The sequence below is a fragment of the Fusarium graminearum genome, chromosome 1, assembly GCF_000240135.3.
Source record: "Fusarium graminearum PH-1 chromosome 1, whole genome shotgun sequence".
NCBI lineage: Eukaryota > Fungi > Ascomycota > Sordariomycetes > Hypocreales > Nectriaceae > Fusarium > Fusarium graminearum.
Genome location: NC_026474.1, coordinates 4,806,358 through 4,820,311, shown reverse-complemented (window position 1 = coordinate 4,820,311; position 13,954 = coordinate 4,806,358). Strand labels below are relative to the sequence as shown.

Below are 13,954 nucleotides of genomic sequence, written 5' to 3'. Positions count from 1 at the left end.
GATCTTTCAAGAGGCCCAACTCTTTGACTTATCCACCATTTGGAACCCAGTTACAGTTGTCATTTTTATCATATCATACCTGGTCCATCAATCATATAGTCGTCATCATCTTTTACCAGCATAGTTATTCCCGTATAAAACCAGACCACTGGATCGAGATAAATTTTCAGTTCTGACAAGTGCAACTCGTCACCGTTGATCTACATAAACGATGTCGCTTCGATCTCGTGGTCATCGATCCTCCACGCAACTCAGAGATCTACTCCACGCACGCTAACTTGAAAGATTGTAGAATCATCTTGTTAGTCTTCTATTAGTCTACAAGAGAAGAGTATCGCCGCTTCGAACTGCAAGTCATTGGACGTCTGTCAGAGGGCAGGATTGTGCACCACATGCAAGTAGAATATACTTTTCCTCAACCACACCGATACCTTCCCTGGTAGACTGGAAATGCCAAGTTGGCGTGTCAGAATTTTATTTATGATATTGGTTCGGAAGAGTTTCCCCAGCTCGCTAATTAGCGGGATGACAAAAGAGGTAAGTGGTTAGTAACCGCCCTTGAGGAGTTGAACGTCCAGGTACCAGGCTCTCATCACGATCCCCAGTTTCATGAACATGACCAAGATGATAGGATTTTTACTTTTTGTTCATATCAGAAAACAATAACTGCTTTATACTTGAGCTAAGATAGAGTGTGTGAATGTGCGAGACTCGACAGTTGTCATGATAGGAGCCCCACGATCCTCACAACCGCCTCTAGTCTTTGTTCGCCAACCCTCAGTAATGTCTTCGTCGGAACTTATCCATGTGTGATGGGTACTGGCTGCAGCTATCTTAAGCAAATCGCGATGGCCTGTCGGTATCTTTGTTCCACTTCTTCGTGCACCAACAGCATAGAAACTCGAGTGACAGGGAAGTAGTTCATGATGCTGTGCTACTATTCGTTAAGGAGTTGGGTTGCCGAGAGTGTTCACTACCAACAAGTCTCCATCGTCATGTATCAGATCATACTCGTCACCAGTCTGCAAAAGTCTCCTATAGAAGAGAGTCATGTTCTTAAGAGCTTGCCCGTCCTTTGCTGCGGGTGACATTTCTTGTTACTGCTTAATATACTCACATCGATATCATGGATCATTACTATTCTCAAGATTTCGTTGACGCAAGAAACGTCTGGGGTCACAAGTTTAACTGGACTCACAATCATCAAACTGGATCAGAGATTAATCATCTGCTATATTCATATGACAAGCTAGCTACAGATGCCTTGGATCGACTGGACTACTTCTCCCCACCTAGCTCCAAAGGGTGGAAGTGTCCCCATGGCTCAGGCCCAGGACAAAGAGACCTTTACGAGCTTCTGAAGAAATATGCCAATTCAGATGAAATCTTAGGTCAGCTATGGAAAGAAGCCTCTACAGTCCCCGAATGGGTAGACTGGGAGCAGATTGAGCGTGGACAGCAGGTGGTGTATCAGTTCAGCGGCCAGGTTCTCTTCGGGGTCAGCTATTACTATTCATTCTCATGATATACCTTCTTACTAACACTATTGAAGCTCCTGTATCAGTCCCTGTTGGGCGGAATGGGTGCATACCGAGTTGTCGAGACTCTTTCTCGAACCGGAGGCTTCGGCGTCAACGTCACTAGACGCCGTCTCTTAGAAACTCTACAGCATTTCATGGAAGTCGTCGAAGACATTGACTCAATAAAGCCAGGCGGCAAGGGGTATATCTCCTCAGTGCGAGTCAGGCTCTTGCATGCTTCAGTCAGAAGACGACTTATGCACCTCGAACAACAAAATCCAGGATACTTTGACATGGAGAAGTGGGGAGTGCCGATCAACGACTTACACACAATAGGCACTATTGCAGTGTACTCAGTCGCCATCGTCTTCGTTGCTCTTCCTCGACAAGGTATATATCTGAATCAGCAACAAACTGCTGATTACCTCGCTCTATGGAGATATGTCGGGTACCTTTTGGGAGCACCTACAGACTGGATGGCCACACCAGAACAAGCCAAGGTTCTATGGGAGTCCATCGCAGTATCTGAAGTAGCCCCGTCAGAAAACTCACGAATACTCGCAAACAATATTCTCACGGCAGAAGCTCGAGCTCCGCCACTGCATCTGCCCAGAGAGGTTCTTGCAGCTAATGCGTACAGGCTCAACGGGGACCAACTGGCTGGTGCGCTTGGAATTGAAAAGCCAGACTGGCGCTTCCGTGCTATTGTATGGCTCCAGTCTGTTTTCTTCTTTTTGTTGAGTTACAGTTATCCCTGGCTGCCGACTCATATGCAAAAGGAGCGAGAACAAGTACGTATACCTTCCAGTTCGCTGATCAGTCAGCCCTTCTTGGTGTTGTATTCACTCAGCCTCATTCCCAATGTGGTCAAAGCCAGAGCACCGGACTAACACACACTCAACAGAAGTTCAAACACTTTGCCAATTTTATGATTCAAAACACAAAAGCGGGCGGTCTTGAAAAATCAAGCATATTTGAATTCCAGTATCTGCCACGTGTTGGTATGCTTACAGAGCTGGGCGTAGGCGCCGAACCAGAGGCGAAGCTGTCGGACTCGGATAATGGCTCGAAACTCTTGATCGCCTTGAAGAAGGCAGTACTTATAGTTGGGTCAGTTGCTGGGGCCATGGCGGCGGTGAGCCTCATCAGATTCGTAGGCGTATCGACCGTACCGCGCCATTTGTTGTCGGCTGTCTTGGCGCAGCAAAGCCTTGTCTGGGCTGACTAGTATCAGATGTTGATCGCTTGACTCGAGATTCTGTTTGTAAATTAGTTCATTCAAGGCATGATGGGAATCAGCAAGTGGGATGTGTTATGGTGTAATTCTGTGCTCAGAACTAGTATTAATCAACTAGCTATAGTATACAACTGTGCCAGCTGGGCAAATGCCATGTACCTATGTGGCGCATTTGCCTCCATTTGTTTCCATGATAATAAACCGATGAAATATGTATTTTCCTAACTCCTGTACTGTCCATGCTTAAGAGGATGAAATGCTCATTGAAGACCTAGGTAGACCGACAGCCGACCCCCAGTAACCGTAATTTGTACCCTTAAACGCCAAAGTAAAAGAAACCGTGTTCATTGATGAATGTGTCCAGCTTAGGCGTGATGCATCAGCTCGACAGGAGGTCGAGCAGTATGCGCCATGATGGGCTTGGACTGCTCAATAGGGCTGTACTGGATAGGCTCATCTGTCATGTCATCAACAATGACAGCGGGCATGCTGCTCTTCTCTTCAGGCTTGTAGATCAGAGTGGAAGAGCGAGAGCGTGTGCGACCTGGTAGAGCAGAGTCGTGAGGAGTCACAGGTGAGTTTTGGTCCTCGTCCATAGGTCCAGGGCGGTGATGCAGCTTAGCGAGCGCATCGGCGAGATCCTCAGCGTGAACCAGCTTGTTGGGCGCATCCTCCATGCGCATCTCCCAACCGTGGGGAGGGCTGGGTGGGGGGGAGATGAAGAAGAGCTTTCCAGCGTCAGGAAGAGCGAGATGCTCATCGCGTTTGTCGACGGGAGTGGCCATGCCAAAGTAGACACGGCACTGCTGGCCCATGATAGCCTCGTTGTCCCATACCTGGCGGACGGCGATGGCAGCCTGCTCGTCAAAGAAGGAGACGACGATGCGACGGAAGGATTTTAGGGGCGCAAAGGCATGGATGGGAGCAGAGTGGGTGATGAGGTCGCGGATGACCTCGAGGTTCTCGGGGAGGAAGATGGCCGGGTCGGTGAGATTGGTGAAGAGAAGAGTGTTTGACGGAGGCGTAGGCGGGGTCATAGGTGGAAGGTTGGAGAGGTCGAGAGAGAGGTTTGAACGGTTTGACCGGCGCGAGGCGGAAGAGGCAGATCGGGAGTGTTGCGGTGAGTTCTCCATTTTGAATGTGGTTGTAGTTATGGTTGTGATTGTAGAATGGAAGGTGAGTAGAGCAGCAGTTGTTGGCTGGCTCTAAAAGTACTAATGTAGTACTAAGATAGTGTAGATATTGTGGAAAGTGTATGATCTGGCGGATGGTCCTGTCGATCTTTTGTTGTTTGTAATGTTGTTCTTGAGGGAACTGTGCAACTGTTTGCTTCTTGCTGTCTTTGTCTGAGTGAGTTGAGATGATAGAAACAAAATGTGCGAACTGGGTGGCTATTATGTACTAGATGCAATTCCATCATATTCTCCAAGCGCTGCAACACGACGCCTACTAAGCCTCTCGGCGGCTGGGGACTTTGCTACTCGTGCACAATGATCCAGTGGCCACGTACAGAGCAAGCGGGCCCCAAGCAGGGCTAGCGGTACCTTGACTACAGGGGGTTCACTCCACTGTTCTTGGGAGGCACGGGGCAGTGCATCTGCAAGGTCCCCATTCTTTTGTTTCGCCAACGAATGAGGCGTCATCTGTTGATTGGAAACCTCCCTACACGGATATGGCGATGGCGATTCCTTGGGTCCTTGGATCCGGGGCCAGAACGTTAAGCTTTTTTCTTCTCTTACTGTTTTACGACCCTTCGGACTAGATTTTCTGTTGAGGAGATTTGAGAAGGCTGTGTTTTGATACCTAGGTACGCGAAAGGGGTCTCGAAAATGCCAATGCCGTTCTCGACTCATGTTCCGTCTCCATAGAATTATAGTTTGTCATGCCAGGAACAGTTCTCGACAACCGCCAAGGTGTCGTATCTTGGCTGAGTAAACTCTATCAAGTGATGTTTTAGAGGCAATGCGGGCAGAGTATCAACGCTGGCTTGTCATGTTGCCGCATCGCACACACAGCCTTGGTATCAAATTTGGCATGTCTCGAAACCTCATCTTCAAACCCGATTCAAGCCATTTACTGTTTTACCGCTCATGGATCGTCCATCAAAGACCAATCCCTTATTGGGGTTTGACACACCCACCCCTGTGAAGTTGCATGGCACTAATGCAATGTATCAACGTCCATAGACTTTTGCTATCAAAGGGATAGCATGATTTCTGGAAAGAACTCATTCACTCTTGTTGTTCGTATTACTTGTATATACCTGTTATTTATGCCTCCGAGTTTTGACACAACTTCTTCTAGTCGGAATGAACAGCATCCAACACCATTCTACTGAGGATACTATCTGTCCCAGCTCCCCAGACACACAAACTCCCAGGATTCCTATCTAATCGCAAGGATCCCCCACAGCTGCAAGTCAGGCGCAGCCAGTTACAGCTCATAGCGACTCTCTAAACTCCGAAGGGGGCTGTGCAAGAGGAGACGAGAGAAACAATAACAAAACATTCCCATCCTGCCGCCTCTGAACAAGCTTAGTCCTTCTCCGTCCGAGACTCCCGAATACATAGCTTAGCCCGCATTTTTGTTGCCCTGTGATGTCCTAAGCTTATCCGATGTCCGTGCTAGTTTCCAAGCTTTCAATCTCTCTGAGGGCTGTATCAAAAGCTTCAGCTTCCGTTCAATGGCTATACAGCCGCATCCTCTCTAACGAGATTGTGGTAGACATCCGCCCTCGTACTATAACGAACTAGGAGAGTCGCATTGGGGGATTGGGTCTTCCTAGAAGGGGATAGTACTAACCATAACCCCAGCTCGGGATATGGAGTATGTTTACCGAGCGGGTCCTCGTGAGTGAGGCCTTGGCTATCCTTTACAACTATCATCAATGTCGTCACTTTTGCCAACTCTGCAACTATCCACATCTTGATACAAGCGAAAGAGGCAACTTGTCTAGACATTGAGTCCCTAGAAACGCCCCTCAAGTCAAGTGATTTCCTTTTGACCAAGCGAACTCTATGCGCCTCAAGCCGGCACAGCACTGTTTGCCTTTATATTATTTAGATCATCCTCAATCATGCCAGTGTACCTACCCGAATCGACCCCAACGGCACAGCATTGCCAAGCTTTACATGCCTAGTATATACCCTGTATTTAGCAGTGACATACAGACAACAAAGTCCCTGCAAGGAAGAACACCAACTAGAGTCAAAATAGTCTTGCTATACCTTCCCGATATGGAAACCAATTAGTAGCTTTGGCACTGCAAAGAACTTTGGACAATACTTAATTTATTATCTTTTATCCCACAAACTCGACTTTTCGATAATTTGAGGTCTGGGATTCAGCAGATTACCCTGTTATCAATACATACATAGATCATAGCATGTCCAAGATCCTTTTCAACAGTGCATGCTCACTATAGAGTATACCCTGATTGAATGCTGATCGACAATCGAGTGATATTAATTGTCTCATCTATGAACTAATTCCTATAGCGATAGTGAATTCTCCTTACCGAGGTTGCTTTATTTGCCAATACTGCTGTTCAACAAAATACTGGAGCCTAACGCCACGGACCAACTCAACGCCACGACACGCACAAGCCACTTATACCACCCCTGTCCTGTCTCGTCTCATCTCCATACTGTACCGCCCCATCGGGAGGCAGCTCACTTTTATGCAAGGGCCAGACGTGGCTCAGATGGAAAACAACGTCACTTGCTCAAAGCCGTTGAATGATTCTCCAAGCATGATGGCATGTGGCTTAGCTATTGACAGTCTCATGCCCCATCGTGGATGTCGAGACTGTCATTTGACTGATGGCGCAGCAGCTCTCATACACTATCATAACCTGCTCCTGAGCCTACGCTATCAGGTACGGCCGGTGGTAACGTAATTTGACTACGCCAGAAAGCTCAGCCCGCGGGCACAAGTTCTTCGTGCCGATTCTTGCATTCAAGGCACTATGCAATACGACTAGTATACATCAATATATTATACAGCCTCAAGTCTTGTCAAGGGGTCCAGGTTCAGGTCCAAGTCCAAGCTACCATGTCAAGCTGATCATGAGCTCCGCACGTTAGATCAGCCTGACTGATCTACGCTCACATCGAGCCTAGTCTATCGAAGCTCAACGCCCAACTCCTTGACCAGAGCTTGACGAACATCTTCATGGAAAGCCACAGCCTCATCGTTAGTCAGAGTCCGCTCCAGACTGCGGTACACGATGCGATACGCCATGCTCTTGCGTCCCGTCTTGGGATGAGTGAACTCGTCAATCAGTCGAACATCCTCAACCACGTCACCTGCCACGTTGCGGACGATTTCCATCACGTCGTTTTCGTGGAATGTTCCCTTGGTGTTGCCACCCGCTGCTGTCGTCGAGCTAAGCCAGAAAGACACGTCCTTGGGGCAAGGGGGGTATTTGGAAAATGGGACGAAACGCTTGATTTTGTCTAGGTTGTCGGTGACGCCCTCAAACTGTGACAGGAAGCGCTTGTCTTTTGACCAGAACAGGCGAATATCCGGGATCTTGAACAACAGCATTGCAATGCGGTCAATGCCGATGCCAAACGCCCAGCCCAATTGGTTAGGTACACCAGCATTGATGTAGATATCCTGATTGACAACACCGCATCCTAGCACTTCAAGCCAGTCTCCAGCATAGTAGACTTCCAGCTCCCAAGAGGGGCTGGTAAAGGGAAAGTAAGCCTCAACCCATCTCATCTGGAGCGGCTCATCCACAAAATTGGGGTCCTCCTTGAGCGCAGTAGTCTTGGCTCGAGAGAAGATGTCGACGACCATGTTTTCCAACGACCTCTTGAGATGAGCACCAATGGCCTCGGCCTCAGCAGCTGTGTGATGCGCATCTTGGAGAGGATTGCGCTCGGGGTGCATGACAGGGTTGGGGTCGTCCACCTTGACTCCATGAACGGGCAGCTTCTCAAAGTCCTTCCACACAGCCGCAGCAACATCACCGTTTGGAACCTTGGTACGATCCCAAGACATGGCGCCCTCCATCTGGTGGAAAACGGGGTAGTGACTTCGGTCAATGGCATCTCGTCTGTACACATCGGCCGAGACAAGGTAGCCGGCGCTTTCGTTACCCCGGAACCTATCGGCCTGGTGGGCGCTTGTATGTGTTCGCAAGAGTGTTTCGCTGTTGATATAATATGTATCGGACAGGGCGCGGCCAGGGTGGTTTACAGGGAATCCGAGCGAGTCGAAGTTCTGCTTCGTCGACACAACGGGGCTGAACTCATTGTAATACTTAAAGGTTGGTTCGGGGAAGTTGGACTGCATTATCTGGCGGGTAATAGACACTGGGTGATCTTTGAGCAGGTGAAGTTTCCTCGATGTGGCCTCGAGAACATTGTTGGGCACATTGAACCACTCCGGGTCAGTCTTAATAGTTTGTCCACGGATAGTCACGGAGTCTGAAGATCCCGTCGGGGGTACTGCAACACGGTCAAGCCAGTCAGCGAGACATCCATGCGAGTGATTGACTGGAACAAGACCGACCCGACGAGTAGGCTCTCGTAGCGCAAGCAGTTCGCAGCAGTACGGAGCTCCGGGGAAGCTGGACGATTCGTGGGGTAGAAGCCCTCAGGCAGCGCATGCCCTGGACGCAGAGTCTCATTTTTGAAAACTTGTGAAGCTCGACAATTACATTACAGGCCGGCCGGACCACGTAGAAGACGCCAATGGCTAGTCAAGCAAGTCTAGGGGAGCTAAAAGACTGAGTTCCGAGGATGGTTCCACGACAAGTCGCACAGTATCACCGAAACTGCAAAAAGTTCGGGTCTCGGCCTTACAGCGGCTCCGAATATAATTCACATGGAAGCAACCCAGACACGACTCCAACTTCTCCAAAGTCTCAGCTCAGCTGCCAACTAGCGCAAAACAGAACTGCACGATATGATATCCCCTGTTCTCGGTAACTTGACAGCCGATGCCGCTCCGATACTGCGGCTATAAAGCTAAACACCGGGCCAATTAATCAGTTAATAGCGATGAGAGAAGTAGAAATAGCTGAGGATAACGGAGTTGCAGCGTAGTACAAAGTACATACTACATACCCTTGTTGTCAGAATAACCGAACTTTTTTTTTTTTGCACCGTCTTATCCTTGATCGTATTTTACATTCTTGTTCCCACATCTTGTCACAATCTTGACAGTCGGCCACCGTACTATGGCACCCGCACTCGATCGACGTTGATCCAAGAGCTTAACTTTAGATAGGTAGTCCAAGTTTAAAAATTCGCTTCCCCCTCCCCCGTTCAAACTTAGATCGGACTTGGTCTCTGAAACCAAGTCCCAGCACGTCATGGCTACCGCTCAAGAGACCATGAGCAAAACTACGGAGGCGTCAACGCCTGCAAAAGTGACGGCCGATGCGAAGAAGGCGATGATAAGATATCCTTTTTGGTTCGGAGGAAGTGCCAGTAGTATGGCTGCCTGCGTTACCCATCCTTTGGATCTAGGTATGTCTTGAATATCCTGCGTTTGTCTTATCATGTTGATCAACATGGGCTGACATTGAGTCTTTGGTAGTCAAGGTAAAGCTTGAGAACCTCCCATTCAGTGTATAGCAACTCCTCACACTCTTTCTAGGTTCGTCTTCAAATGCGCACTGGCAATGCGCCCAAGAACATGGTCGGCACCTTTGTCCACATCCTCCGCAATGACGGCCCCCTCGGTCTCTACAGTGGTATCTCAGCCTCGTTGCTGCGCCAGATGTCGTATTCTACCGTCCGATTCGGCGTCTACGAAGAGCTCAAGACGCGCATTACACGCCGTAACGAAGGTCGTGACCCATCGTTTGCGACTCTCGTTGGCCTCGCCGCTGGCTCTGGTTTCGTAGGCGGCATTGCTGGAAACTTTGCCGATGTACTTAATGTGCGCATGCAGCACGATGCTGCGCTTCCCCACGCCGAGCGTCGAAACTACCGCCATGCGTTTGACGGCATGGTTCGCATGGCGCGCGAAGAAGGACCCAAGAGCATGTTCCGTGGCTGGTTGCCAAACAGTAGTCGTGCCATGTTCATGACAGCCGGTCAACTCGCCAGTTACGATATCTCAAAGAGTCTGCTGCTCAAGTACACGCCCATGGAGGATAACCTCAAGACTCACTTCACCGCTTCGTTCATTGCTGGTTTTGTTGCTGCTACCATCACAAGTCCTGTTGATGTTATCAAGACTCGCGTCATGTCTTCGACGCATGACCACGGAGTTCTGCACTTGATTCGCGACATTCACCGAACTGACGGCCTTATGTGGATGTTCAAGGGCTGGGTTCCCAGTTTCCTCAGACTTGGACCGTAGGTTAACCTTTTTCTCGGACTCAGACTCTCAACTGACACTCGCCAGTCAAACCATCTGCACATTTGTCTTCCTAGAAATGCACCGCAAGGCATACCGCAAGGTGCAAGGCTTAGACGCGAACCTATAGACGGCATTATAGACCATGGAGAAGACGGGCATATTTCGGCGTTGTGTTTTTTGTCATTTTGTCACTAAAAGGCGGTGACTGTGCCATTTCTGCTTTGGAATTCGAGATTTCCCGGCTCCATCTCTTACAAGAGGAACTGGTTTGTATATCATACAACTCAACATATAGAACGGGACAAGGTGGATAGGCTAGCATTTTCTGCTTCTACATACACAAAATACTATCTAGATAGAACGGGGTGCGTTATGAGATTTTTGCTTCCTGAAATTAATCCATTCTATGATTGTACTATGCTTGGTTGTTTTAAAATTGTTGCAAACCTGATTGATCTTTAGACTGCCAAACCGTCTTTGATTACGAAGTGACTATACCCGTGAAACGCCTCTCGCTCTTACTGCCAAGATCCTCCATATGGTGTTGTTCCATAAGCTGTCATACCACCGCCTCCGTACGCCGTCTGGCCGCCACCACCACCATACGGCGTGGTGTAGCCTCCATCTTGCCATGGCGTGGTGCCTCCTTCCATGTTCATGTCTGGACTTCGGGGTCCGTCGAAGTCGGCCTCGTCTCCGCCGTACTTTCTAGGATCCAGCCCCTTGAGCAGACCGCCAATCTTCTGTTGCAGAACTCTAATGCCTTCCCGCACAATCTGATCAGGCTCCATGCTCCCTGATGACTCGACCTCGAAGTAGAACCTGTTGGGGACGGCATCGTAATCAAAAGGCTCGCCCTCTTGAGGAGCATCCTCCCACTGAGCGTATTTGCTCTTGGGCCTGAGATTGTCATGTTAGTCTTCTATCATTCCAAGTCTAGCTGGTATGCTTACCATTCAACAGCTGGATCTGTGTCGTTCTCGAACCACCAATCAATGTGGTTCAACTTGTTGTGAGGATCATACTCAAAGCCAACAGCAGACGTAGGCATCCACTTGGCGTGCTCCTTTGCGATTCCCTTTTTCGCAATGCAGCTGATCTTCAGCTCCTGATGCTTGCGCAGCTTCGCAATCAGGCAGCCATACCCCTCGGGGTCCATAATCATAGGACTTCCCACCGAATTTCCATGTCGTCCATCGACTACCAGATCACGCGCATAAACTTTCATAATCTCGTCGGACGTGCACTTGGCGTGTAGTGTAAGAGTTACGCTGCACTGTTCGCAATATTGCTCACAGTCGCAGTCTCGTGAGTAGTTGAGCTCGGCAACTCCTTTTGAATCGAGGGGGATAAGACCCAGGCGGTGGGCGATGAACTCGTCAGCTAGCACGGAGCTGTTGGTCTCGATCTCGACCAGGTCAATAGCAATTGTGGGCACCTCGGCCTGGATGACTCGTCGCACGGCATTGGCGAAAGAGAGGTTCGTCTTAGAGAGCTCGAAATCGACATGCATGTGGTCGGCCTGGGTCGTATCAAGTTACATCAGTTGAGTGTCCCCCGAAAGCAGAAAGGCTCGCGAGTCTTCTCATACCGCAGAGATCTTCACTTGGGGCTGCTCGGGCTCCCCGTCCATCACCATAGGATCGTAATCCATCCCGTCCATATTCCTGGGCGACTGCGCGCCTAAAAGAATCTACGAGTGAAGACCGTGATAGTCGCGTGGTGTAGGAACTAGAATAAAAAATTGGCGTATGCCCGGTGTTTCAGAGCGTAATTGTGCAAAGGGCGAGAAAAATGGGTGCAGGTGAACAAAGAGGGTGAGTTTTCGCAACAATGCGAACTGAAGCCCTGACCTTAGAGTTGCATATGCGATCTGCTGAACTGTATTCTGTACCTGGCTCGGTGACGGACTATTAGTAATCCCGCTCTTATCGGCCCGTATGGGCAAGGATGCTCGAACGATAACAAAAAAAAATATTGATAGCTTCACTTCTGGGGTAATACTGTTAGCCACTCACTGCTCTTTTTCCTTTGCAGAGATCGATAGTGTATTGCTGCACGCCAAAAATAACAGCCTCAAGAGTAGCAAATCTCAAAATATACGAGGTCTTTCAACATGAAGATCAAGGCTCTCACTCGCTCCGCCTCGACACAACAAGTCGCCGGCTCAGATGTTACCAAACAACCACGCAACCTCGATTCCGCTCTGCACCCTTTCGAACGCGCACGAGAATACCAGAGAGCCCTCAATGCCGTTAAGCTTGAGCGAATGCATGCCCAGCCTTTCATTGGGCAACTAGGAAACGGCCATGTCGACGGTGTCTACTCTATGGCCAAGGATCCCAACTCACTGGACCATGTCGCTTCCGGCGCTGGTGATGGTATTGTCAAGGTGTGGAATCTGGCCGATCGAGATGAGATCTGGCATGCCTCAGCGCACGAGAACATCGTCAAGGGTATAACATGGACCCGCGATCAGAAGCTCTTGACTTGTGCCGCCGATAAAACAGTCAAGCTTTTTGACCCTTATAACACACCCAGCAATGCGGCGCCTATATCTTCATGGCTTGGATCCGGTGCTTTCACCAGCCTGTCGCATCACCGTTCCAACAACTCCTTTGCTGCTGCTTCGAGTGCTATCCACATCTACGATCTTGAACGACACACTGCCGCTCCCGAAGTGCTCAAGTGGCCCACATCCGTTGACACCATCACCGACGTTGCTTTCAACCAAGTCGAGACATCAATCTTGGGATCTTGCTCCAACGATCGCTCCATTGTGATTTACGACCTTCGTACTTCCACTCCTGTCACAAAGACCGTTTTGAAGTTCGCCAGCAACCGCCTTTCTTGGTCACCTATGGAAGCCTTTAACTTGGCTGTGGCTAATGAAGATCACCAAATATACCTATTCGACATGAGAAAAATGGATCGCGCTCTCAACATTCTGAAAGATCACGTGGCAGCTGTGATGGACGTGGAGTGGTCCCCAACCGGCGAAGAGCTTGTGTCTGCCTCCTGGGACCGAACCGTACGTCTCTGGAACCGTGATAGCGGTCACTCTCGAGATATCTACCACACCAAGCGCATGCAGCGTGTGACGGCGGCTCGCTGGACCCCTGACGCTCGATACATTCTCTCTGGCTCCGACGATGGCAACGTGCGACTTTGGCGTGCCAACGCCTCGCGCCGTGAGGGTGTCAAGTCCGCTCGTCAGCGCCAGGCTCTGGAGTACAACGATGCTCTTATCGAGCGATACCAGCACATGCCTGAAGTCCGTCGTATTCATCGTCACCGTCACGTACCCAAGGTGCTCAAGAAGGCTGGCCAGATTAAATCTGAGGAGCTCAAGAGCATCAAGCGCCGCGAAGAGAACGAGCGTCGCCATTCCAAGAAGCAATTCGAGAGGCGACGAGGTGAGAGAGAGAAGATGGTTTTGGCAACAGAGAAATAAAAGTATGCGGCAAGATCTTGGAGAAAACTTCAATAGGGTTACAAAAGGCATGGAAGGGCATTGCATGGCGTTCAGGTCGTCGATTAATGGGTAATTTAGATGACTAAATGCCTACCTCGAGAATATACCATTCATGATTCATTACTTTCAAATCTTACTGTTTCGCACACTTTATAAGCAGGTACTTTAAAGGTATGATGCAAGTCGAGTGAGTGCCTACTGACGAGAACACCGCAAAAAACTTGGCAAAGCCACTGCCACAACCTAAACACCGATATTACATTAGGATTACGAGGAAGAGTGGTTGGAGGTGGCATCACGAGCCATGTGTGGTCCTGGATTGAGAGGTCGTATCAGACGGTGCTATACAACTCGCAGGTAAATTATCAATTCGATAAGCAAAACATAAAGCAAGCA

General features: G+C 49.3%; 6 protein-coding genes across 6 annotated transcripts; 3 read left to right on the top strand and 3 right to left on the bottom strand.

The window, feature by feature from the left end:
- Positions 1-1,126: 1,126 nt before the first annotated feature.
- On the top strand, positions 1,127-2,769 carry FGSG_01451 (uncharacterized protein; the record flags this gene model as incomplete). The annotated part of the gene is made up of 4 exons (XM_011318955.1): positions 1,127-1,498; positions 1,553-2,311; positions 2,425-2,655; positions 2,755-2,769. The coding sequence occupies 4 exons, from the start codon at positions 1,127-1,129 to the stop codon at positions 2,767-2,769; spliced, it is 1,377 nt and encodes a 458-aa protein (XP_011317257.1).
- Positions 2,770-2,811: 42 nt separating this feature from the next.
- On the bottom strand, positions 2,812-4,104 carry FGSG_01450 (uncharacterized protein). Its single transcript, XM_011318954.1, has one exon. The coding sequence runs from the start codon at positions 3,888-3,890 to the stop codon at positions 3,123-3,125; it is 768 nt and encodes a 255-aa protein (XP_011317256.1). The 5' UTR covers positions 3,891-4,104; the 3' UTR covers positions 2,812-3,122.
- A 2,775-nt stretch (positions 4,105-6,879) lies between these two features.
- Positions 6,880-8,398, bottom strand: FGSG_01449 (uncharacterized protein; the record flags this gene model as incomplete). The annotated part of the gene is made up of 2 exons (XM_011318953.1): positions 6,880-8,216; positions 8,281-8,398. 2 exons carry the CDS (start codon positions 8,396-8,398, stop codon positions 6,880-6,882), a joined length of 1,455 nt encoding a protein of 484 aa, XP_011317255.1.
- Positions 8,399-9,436: 1,038 nt separating this feature from the next.
- Positions 9,437-10,425, top strand: FGSG_01448 (uncharacterized protein). Its single transcript, XM_011318952.1, has 2 exons — positions 9,437-10,079; positions 10,129-10,425. The coding sequence occupies exons 1-2, from the start codon at positions 9,496-9,498 to the stop codon at positions 10,208-10,210; spliced, it is 666 nt and encodes a 221-aa protein (XP_011317254.1). The 5' UTR covers positions 9,437-9,495; the 3' UTR covers positions 10,211-10,425.
- Positions 10,426-10,601: 176 nt separating this feature from the next.
- FGSG_01447 (DNA-directed RNA polymerase II 33 kDa polypeptide) lies at positions 10,602-11,737 on the bottom strand (the record flags this gene model as incomplete). The annotated part of the gene is made up of 3 exons (XM_011318951.1): positions 10,602-10,983; positions 11,037-11,605; positions 11,675-11,737. 3 exons carry the CDS (start codon positions 11,735-11,737, stop codon positions 10,602-10,604), a joined length of 1,014 nt encoding a protein of 337 aa, XP_011317253.1.
- A 462-nt stretch (positions 11,738-12,199) lies between these two features.
- Positions 12,200-13,644, top strand: FGSG_01446 (uncharacterized protein; the record flags this gene model as incomplete). The annotated part of the gene is made up of 2 exons (XM_011318950.1): positions 12,200-13,499; positions 13,574-13,644. 2 exons carry the CDS (start codon positions 12,200-12,202, stop codon positions 13,642-13,644), a joined length of 1,371 nt encoding a protein of 456 aa, XP_011317252.1.
- Positions 13,645-13,954: the final 310 nt, after the last annotated feature.

Excerpts from the sequence above, each read along its gene's own strand:
- FGSG_01450 (XM_011318954.1), bottom strand. The coding sequence starts at position 3,890 with ATGGAGAACTCACCGCAACACTCCCGATCTGCCTCTTCCGCCTCGCGC.
- FGSG_01448 (XM_011318952.1), top strand. The coding sequence starts at position 9,496 with ATGTCGTATTCTACCGTCCGATTCGGCGTCTACGAAGAGCTCAAGACG. Across the intron at positions 10,080-10,128 it reads AGTTTCCTCAGACTTGGACC|TCAAACCATCTGCACATTTG; the intron begins GTAGGTTAACCT and ends GACACTCGCCAG.